Source organism: Hevea brasiliensis, chromosome 17 (genome assembly GCF_030052815.1).
Source record: "Hevea brasiliensis isolate MT/VB/25A 57/8 chromosome 17, ASM3005281v1, whole genome shotgun sequence".
Classification (NCBI taxonomy): Eukaryota; Viridiplantae; Streptophyta; class Magnoliopsida; order Malpighiales; family Euphorbiaceae; genus Hevea; species Hevea brasiliensis.
Genome location: NC_079509.1, coordinates 3,660,819 through 3,669,320, shown reverse-complemented (window position 1 = coordinate 3,669,320; position 8,502 = coordinate 3,660,819). Strand labels below are relative to the sequence as shown.

Sequence of the window (8,502 nt, the reverse complement as noted above, 5' to 3'; positions counted from 1 at the left end):
GCTCAAGTTAAAAGAGGTAGTAGTATAGTACAGATAGAGTAGATAGAGAAGAGTTTGAAAGGAAAGAGAGAGAGAAGATATGAAAGAGTAACTCATTTTTATTCTTACCTAGCTCTATTTATAGAGAGGAGTGATATGAGCATATTTCTTAACATATTCTAAAAAATATCCCTTATAAGGTATATTTATCAATAAAAAGTAATGTATATTATATGTGATTATTTTATAATGTATCTCTATTAAATGAGTGATACGATTTTAATTATTAAATCAAGTTAGAATTAAATATGAATTTTGATAATACATTTTATTTACCTTAATAAATATAAAAGCAAACCAGTTTAAATCCAATTAACTAAAGCGACTGTATTATCGATAATTATGTTCCTAACTCCCAAGGACTATCCATCATGTCCCTAAGCAGAAAGCTAATGTTGGAAGATGGGCTCACATGTTAATGTAGTATATAACTAGTTATCTACATCATCTTTCATTCGAAGGTTACATTAAGAACACAAGGGCTTTTTCTTTTTGTTTTCCAAAGGAAACAAAGCAAATCTCCAATCACTGGATGAAGATACAGTGCCGAATTGCCAGGTCTTTTGTTGGAATATTGTATAATGGTGCAACGTAATTCAATACATAACCTGGACACTTGTAATCAAGACTTAGCATCTCCAATGGTCTAGTGCAATGGACCATGTGTAAACATGGTTGCATCCTTGTCTTGAAGAAAAAGAGTTGTAAATTAACCCATTGTTATTTGACTTGGAAGCAGTAAGCTACGTCTTAGGAACAAGTATATGTTACATTATTTCCTGCCCCATGTTCATCTGAAAAGTAGCATTTGTTTGCCACCCAATTATGAGGGTCCATGTTGCAGTACCGATGATTTTCTTTGTATTATGTGCTTCTTGGAATGCTAGCTAGTTGGTTTGGTTTCTTCAGAGCATACCTGGCCAGCCCAGGACCAAACCATAAAATATCTCTTTCAATTTTGAAATCGGATTGCGAGTTTAAGATTAAACCCATGAGCCAGTGATGAGGAGGGGCCATAGTGTTTGCTGGTGCGGGTTGAAAGGTTGAAATGGGATGTGGGGTTTATGTCTTCTGGTCATTTGGCATTTCTTGTCATTATGATGGTGCTTTGGCAATCTGGTTGCTCTTGCAGTGCATATTGCAGGGTCTTGGACCCATTGGTCGTCATCTCATTTATTATCATCACCCAAAACAACCATTTCATTTTTCCCTCTGTTTTCCTTCGAAATTTTCTTGGCACTCCACAGCATCAATTGCCCATTATTTACGTTGCTTTCTCCTTTGAATTTGCACTGTTCAAAATTCATGCCATAGAATTTTGGGCTTATCTATCTTCTGTCTTTTTGCACATGGCAAGGGCAATTGTCATTGACGATGGTTATTTTGGTTGTTTTCACAACACGTTGCATGATATTGTCCAGTGTCAAAGACAACCCATCAATTTAAAATACCTTTCATGTCTAGTTCTTTGCTCAGAAGTTCTTTGTCAAGCTATCCAATCCCTTTCAAGTTGTTTTAATAATTAGTAGTTTTTTTTTTCGTCAAATGGCTACAATAATTCATTACTACACAAAACATTACAGATCACATACTTCAAGAGACATCCAACATCCCATATGAAAATATATATAAAGGTGAGGAGAGACTGGAGAAGCAGATCTAATACAACTCTAATCCTTGCCTTATTATTGTGAAGAAAAAGTATGTTTCAAATAAGCTTAGAATCTAGGGAAGGATAGTATTGACTTCAATTATATTGGAATCATCTCTAAAATTTTAAATTTATTTAGACTTTAATCGAAGCCTAATAAAAAAAAAATCTGCTATATAATCTCAATTCTCTACCATTTTAATGTTACGTTTGCAGGCCACAATGCAAGACAATTTGAATCAAGTATTTTTATTGTCATCTGATGGGATTGCTGACTAGTGCCCACTGCCCAGGGCCAAGGGGCCTCCAGAGAGCCTCTGCTACAAAGCACCAATATCATGGCATAGATTTGCTTTTTATCTTTCGGAGAAAAAATATAAAATGCTTTCTTACTTTTCCACAGTGCTTTTATAAGAGCATAGATGCTGCCTTGATGAAATTATTAGATACCTTAAACTAGTTGATTTGGGAAAATTATAAAAATAGTTTGGTGTATCATGTCATCAGCTGATGTGATATACTTAATCAAAGATAATATAATGCATGTATTATATATTATTTAATAAAAAATCATTTTATTTTTTTATAAATTTTTAACCCATTTTTTTATAATTAAACGTGTAATTATTTATTTGATCTATGCACCAAATTATGCATGACCTGATGCACCGAGACTATACAGTAATTTCCCTTGATTTGGTCCCTCTTTGTTTGATTGTACTTGTGAAATCAACAAGCTGGGAGAATCTTTCGCATCATTACCAATTTCCCATACTTAAATTCCATCTACTCAATGGGCTTGTTCTGGTTTGGAGACCTCCAAGTTCAAAAGCATTTTCATTTTGGCAGATAATCATCATAACCAACAACTATTTCACTTGAAGAAAATTCTCCACGTTCCAAGTTTTAATAATTGTATCACATGGCTCTCAAAAGATAAGAAAAAAATAAATAATTGTATCACACACCAGTCTTCATATTTTGAATAAGCACTCTTGATTTTGTCAAGTAATTTTCATTTCAGCTTTCAAATGAAGAAATAATCAAATCTTTATTAAGAACAATTCAATCCACTTACCTAAGAAACATGATGTCAAACTGCAGGAACACAAGACCACACAAAGAATAGTATTTTGATGCAAAAAGAGAAAAGATCCCAATAATCCATTATCAGACTTCCTTTCAAGTTTCTCATAATGACCCATCAACTTTACAGACAACAACCGGGGAGTCCATTTGTCCTTACCATCATGTCCATGGCTATGGATCAAACAACCTAATCTACCCTGCCTAGCACATTTGATTCTTTCTGTTCTTTTTTTTTTTAAACCATTTTCTCTTTCCTTTACAACAAAACAAAAACAGAGTCCCCTATTCAATTTCTTTTCTTTGTATTGCTTTTCAATTTCATAAAACAGAATATTTCCCGCTTTTTTCTCCCCTGGGACATGAGAAATAGAGCTTGAAAGTGCTAATTGATTCCCTTCTCTTCATGGGACATCCTCTGTGAAGCCATAGAATTATCATGCAAAGGATCGCCAGCAAATTGCGACAAGAGAGAAGAATCTGAAACAAATTCCAAGTTGAGAAAAGATTAGAACTTTCATGTACAATTAAGCCCATAGATTGTTTTTTTTTATGGCCTTCCTTGGCAATGAAATTGCTCAAGTTTCAGTTAAAAAATGCAAGTGATAAGAAAACTTGTACAAACAAGTGTACCTCTAGAACTAGAAGAGTTGAAAGATTTCTTGCAATGCAGGATGGCGCTTTGGATACCGTCATGCTGCAGAAGCAGCGAATCATCTCTCCTAGTTACCGTTGACGGGAGAACCGTGGTCGCCGCCGATGCGGATTTGCTCTTTCCCAGATGCTTACAGACCACTCGAATCCCTGCTGGAATACTCCCCTGTTTCTCCTTCTTCGGCGAACCAGAAGGCAACGTCGCCGGAGAAGATGACGGCGATGGCACTTGTAACTCCCCTGAGAATTTCGGCTTGTCGCTTTGCCTTTTGGAAACTTTGATGTAAGGCTTGATTAGCTTCAAGTACTTTTGTATCACTTCCTTAGAGAATCTCTTTGACGAATCAACAGAGAATGAATCGTCCGAGATCTGTTTTCTCGAACTGTTTTCCCTTGTGAACATAGGAACGTTTGCAGCTTCATTTACCTTGAATTTAACAGCGACAAGCTTGTTTTCTTGCTTTTGGTTCTTTGGGGTGTCGACAAAGACGCCCTTCAACTCTGCTTCCCCCGTTTTTCCTGCTTCATGCTCTGCCACTGACTTTGATTTCTTGAACATAAGGACTCGAAATCTTGGAGCTGATTTGAGGGGGGAGATGGGAGACTGAGGTTTTGAGATGGGCTCAATAGGAAGGATCTTTCTTTTAGAGAGGAGATCAGTAGGAGACAGAGAAACAGTTGGTGGTGGAAATTTGTGCTCGATATTGCCGGCTTTGTTGGCCGAGTTGTGGAGAATTTCTTGCTTAGAGTCAAAAGTGTTACTATCGTTGTCTAGTGGGATGCTATTTTTGTTTTTGCATTTATTGTTGTCAAAATCAGGCACAGTAAGCTCCAATTCAAAGAAGGAGTCTTCCTGATCTTCATTGAACTCATCATCTGTGTCGACCACAGTTGTTGCAATCTCGGTGGTGTCACTATTTCCATTAGAGGGCCGATGATCTTTGTTGTGGGTGGTGATGGGTCTCCAGAACTTGAGGAAGTACAGAACTTCCATGGCGAAAAAGAAAGAGAGAGAGGAGGCTTTGAGAGAAATGGAAGTGAATGAGTGAGTGACTTGTTTAGGACTTTGAAAGGAGGGTTTTTATAGTGGGTGCAAAGAGAAAGACGGAACGTGTGGAGTGTACGAGATAGATACAGCTTTTGCACTTCGTATTAGGCTTGTGATTGTGAATGTTGCAGCATTGAAAATGGCGTTTGAAAGTAAGCAGAGAGAGTAAAGCAAGCTTTTTTCTGCTTTTGCAATGGAGAGAGAGAGAGAGAGAGAGAGAGAGAGAGAGAGAGAGGTCTGCTTTTCTATTTGTACCCAAATGTTTTGCAGGCTTGGCAGTCTGAGCATAGTAGAGCGAGTATAAGCAGACTACCCATGGAGGAAGCCATGCTCTATGAGGGGTTGAGAGTACAAAGCAACCACGAATACAGAGACAGATTAGCAGCTGTGGACTACCAGGTCAGAGTTTCAGAATTCACAGTTACAGCCTTACAGTACAAAGCTTTTTGAAGTTGACAATTTATTAGCCCCACGCGCAGTACCACCTGCGGCTGCAACAAGTAGCAGCGCCTTCTAGCATGGGAGATGAAAAATTTTAAAAATATATATATATGAAAAAATTATCTAATTATTTTAATATTTTTTTATAATTATAATATATTAATTTTAATTTAAATTAAATTTTCGTATTATTTAATTAACCTTTTTAAAAATATATTTTCTTAATGATAATTTTAACCAAAATATTAAACAAATTTTATGTATCTTAAATTATTTTTCACGCGACTTTTGATATGAAATTATTATCTCTTAAATTTATATAGTATTTACTATAAAAAGTTCTTCTGCAATGCATTATTTCATATATTTTGAATATATTCTATAATTTTTCAATTCTCTCTCCCTTTTGTTTTTCATAAAATGATTGACTTGTTTATATTTAAGCGTGGAGACATGAATAATCTAATCAAAGATTAAGCTTAAATTAATGTTCTAATAATTCCAATAAACAAATTGTCCAATTCAAACCTGATTAAAAACATTATTGCACACATAAGGCTATTTAAAATACTTAAAGTATAAAGAGAAATTTTATGATATTAAAGTTTAATTATACTTAAAGTATAAAGAGAAATTTACAATTTAATTTCTGAATTTTATATTGTGTTACACTTTATTTAAAAATTAATTATTTAATTTCTAAATTTTAAATTATATTATATTTTAATTCTTATAATTTTAATATATAGAATAACTTAATTTTTCTATCAATGAATGAAATTATTATAAATATTAAAATTATAAGGGCAAAATTATTATATATATTAAATTTAATGGTACTAAATAATTTATTTCTTAAAATTTAAGGGTTAAGGCATAATATAATGTAAAATTTAAGGATTAAATAATTAATTTTTTAAAATTTAGAGATTAAAGTATAATATAAATTAAAATTTATAGACCAAATTATAAGTAGACCAAGTAAAGGAAATGAGAAAATTTCGGTTTAAGATTCTCCACTTAAAATTTATAGAGATGAGATCAAATTTTTTGCTGTGTAATTCACAATTAATTTTCAAATTATCAAACTTTCATTAAATTTTAAAGAATAATAATAATTTTTATAATAATTTAGTATGTATAAGCGAGTAATTGCCTTCAAATTGAATAATCAATTTATTTAAATCAAGTGGTTTGTTAAGAGGAAGGCTGTTGGATTTCAAAATTAACTTGAAAATCCTATGTCCAGAGCTTTAAAGTGAAATTGAAAGGGCATCTCTATAGGCTTATGGGTTGGAAAGTAATGAGGAGGGTGATGGGAAACTTCCAAAAAGAGAAGAGAAAGCAAAATGAAAGAGAAAAGGCCAAAAAGAAAAGACTCCATACAGAAATAGGAAAGGTAACGTCATGTTACACACTAGTAACATTACATTGGTGCACGGAGAGAGATGGAACTTTAACTTTTCCAGAGAGGTCTCAAAAGATCAGCTCCTGCTGAGTCTGAAATTGGGTTCTTTTACAAGGCAAAGCCATTGGTGCAGCTTGGGGCGCGCATGTCATGCTTTTGGACCCCAAGCTTTAAAGGGAGTCCAGAGTCCAAACCCTTTAAACCCTGCAGTTTTTTTGACCATAGCCTTAGAGAGGACCAAATCTTTGCCAAAATAAAAGTTTTGACTTGTAAACATTGCCTTGGTGATCTTTACCACTCGTTTTTTGGGAAAATTGTTATATTCTGCAGAGAAAGAAAGATAGCCCAATAGAAAGAGATGAAATCCATGTCTAAAAACCTTGGAAGAACTCATAGGCAAGCATAATGCCCAGTTGCTTATTCAGGCTCTAGAGCCACACCCACATATATGCATCTCTGCCACAGGGCACAAACTATTCCGGGTACGCAATAGATAACTATATGTCATTACTACCTGCACCCAGTGAATTCTGCATGATACTTTTTGCAATGTCAGGAAACTTTGATTGCCATCACAACTTCCATAAAAACAGGACATGTAACGTGATCCACAGGAAATAAGAGGACAGTGTCGTTAATTCGGATTTCACAATCACAGAATAATAAAAAATAATTCCTGAGCAATTAATTCCAGTGATGTCATTGTTTGTGGTATGCACGTCTTTGATTGAGCTGACTCAAAACATGTTCATTCTTTCTGGTGTCGAAAACAAATAAATAACGTGATCGTGGGCATCATAGCAGGTCATAACTCGTAAGATTCTGCACCCTAAATCATAACTTTGTTTTGGTATTCCTTTTGTTTTTGCTTTCTCTTTACATGAGAAAAGGGTGTTGCCTATCTTCATTCATCTTTTCATTTTTTGTGTTTAATTTATGTGTATGATACTATAGTTCCCATGTAAAATTCTTTTCTACTCGATAGCATAATGTGACCTTTTCTACTTTTGTTAGGGTTTGATGGGTTTTTGTCAAATTATTATTCCTCAAAAGAATTCTGTCAATTTGTGTGGGGTCTTTGTGTTCAGTAGGAACATACTAACGATTAAGAAAGATTTTAACTTACACTAGTTTAGGTTTTAGGGACAGATTAATCAACCATTTAGGAATGGAAGTAGCCAAGTAGGCTATTGCCCATTGGTTAGTAAAATATAATAACTAGGAATTGCAACAGGTAGAAATTTTACGATACTTAATTTGACTAAATTTTAATAGGATGTTTTTAGATTGTATATATTTAAATTTGAAACGAATTCGAGTTTGAGACGAATTCAAATTTTGAAATAATACTCATAACGAATTTAGATCGAATTTGAATTTTATATATTAAGTATCTGTTACTCAAATTCGTTTATATAAATAATTAATTAAATAAAAAATATATATTTTTTATGATAATATTTATAAATATTTATATTTTTTTATTTTAAATAAAATAAAATTTAAATATTTTATGAAATTATTAAAATTTTAAAATATAAATTATTAATAAAAAATTAATTTTTATGTAAATTATTAATTAAAATATATAAAATTAAATAAATTCGGTATTTTTTTCGAGTAATACTAATTTAATTTGAGACGAATTTGAGTAGTTAATAATAAATTTTAAACGGGTTTAAAATGAATTCGAGTTTTGAGAATATTAATTAGATTTAATTTCAATGGGTAATTTTTGTGAGAGTACTCTAACCGTTATAATCCATAATAATAACTAAAACATAAATGATATGTTCTATTTGTTTTTTTAATATATAATTAGTTATATTGATATTCAAACTTAAAATCAAATAATTTTAAATATTGCTTCAATACATATCCTGACTTTTCATATATAGTACTAATATGATATGAGGGCCATGTTAAATTTGAGCTAAAAATGACATTATTGAATTTAAATATATATACATTAAAATTAACATTAAATTTTATTGACTATTTTGCAGCACTTCATAAAACATTAAACAACAAATGCTACACTAGAAACATCTATGAACATTGCAACTTAAACTATTATGGTTTTTTTTTTCATTATTTATTTATCTCCCATTAATACTTCAATGCAAGATTCCAGTATTATATTCATTAATGATATTATTATTTTGCTCTATTAAA

The 8,502-nt window shown here is 32.4% G+C and overlaps 1 protein-coding gene across 1 annotated transcript; it reads right to left on the bottom strand.

Annotated features, from left to right (window-relative positions):
• Positions 1 to 2,821: 2,821 nt before the first annotated feature.
• Positions 2,822 to 4,923, bottom strand: LOC110658211 (probable membrane-associated kinase regulator 2). Its single transcript, XM_058139862.1, has 2 exons — positions 3,410 to 4,923; positions 2,822 to 3,256 (listed from the first exon to the last, which is right to left on the bottom strand). Exons 1-2 carry the CDS (start codon positions 4,422 to 4,424, stop codon positions 3,162 to 3,164), a joined length of 1,110 nt encoding a protein of 369 aa, XP_057995845.1. The 5' UTR covers positions 4,425 to 4,923; the 3' UTR covers positions 2,822 to 3,161.
• Between the last annotated feature and the right edge of the window lie 3,579 nt (positions 4,924 to 8,502).

Excerpts from the sequence above, each read along its gene's own strand:
- LOC110658211 (XM_058139862.1), bottom strand. The coding sequence starts at position 4,424 with ATGGAAGTTCTGTACTTCCTCAAGTTCTGGAGACCCATCACCACCCAC. Across the intron at positions 3,257-3,409 it reads CAACTCTTCTAGTTCTAGAG|ATTCTTCTCTCTTGTCGCAA; the intron begins GTACACTTGTTT and ends AATTTGTTTCAG.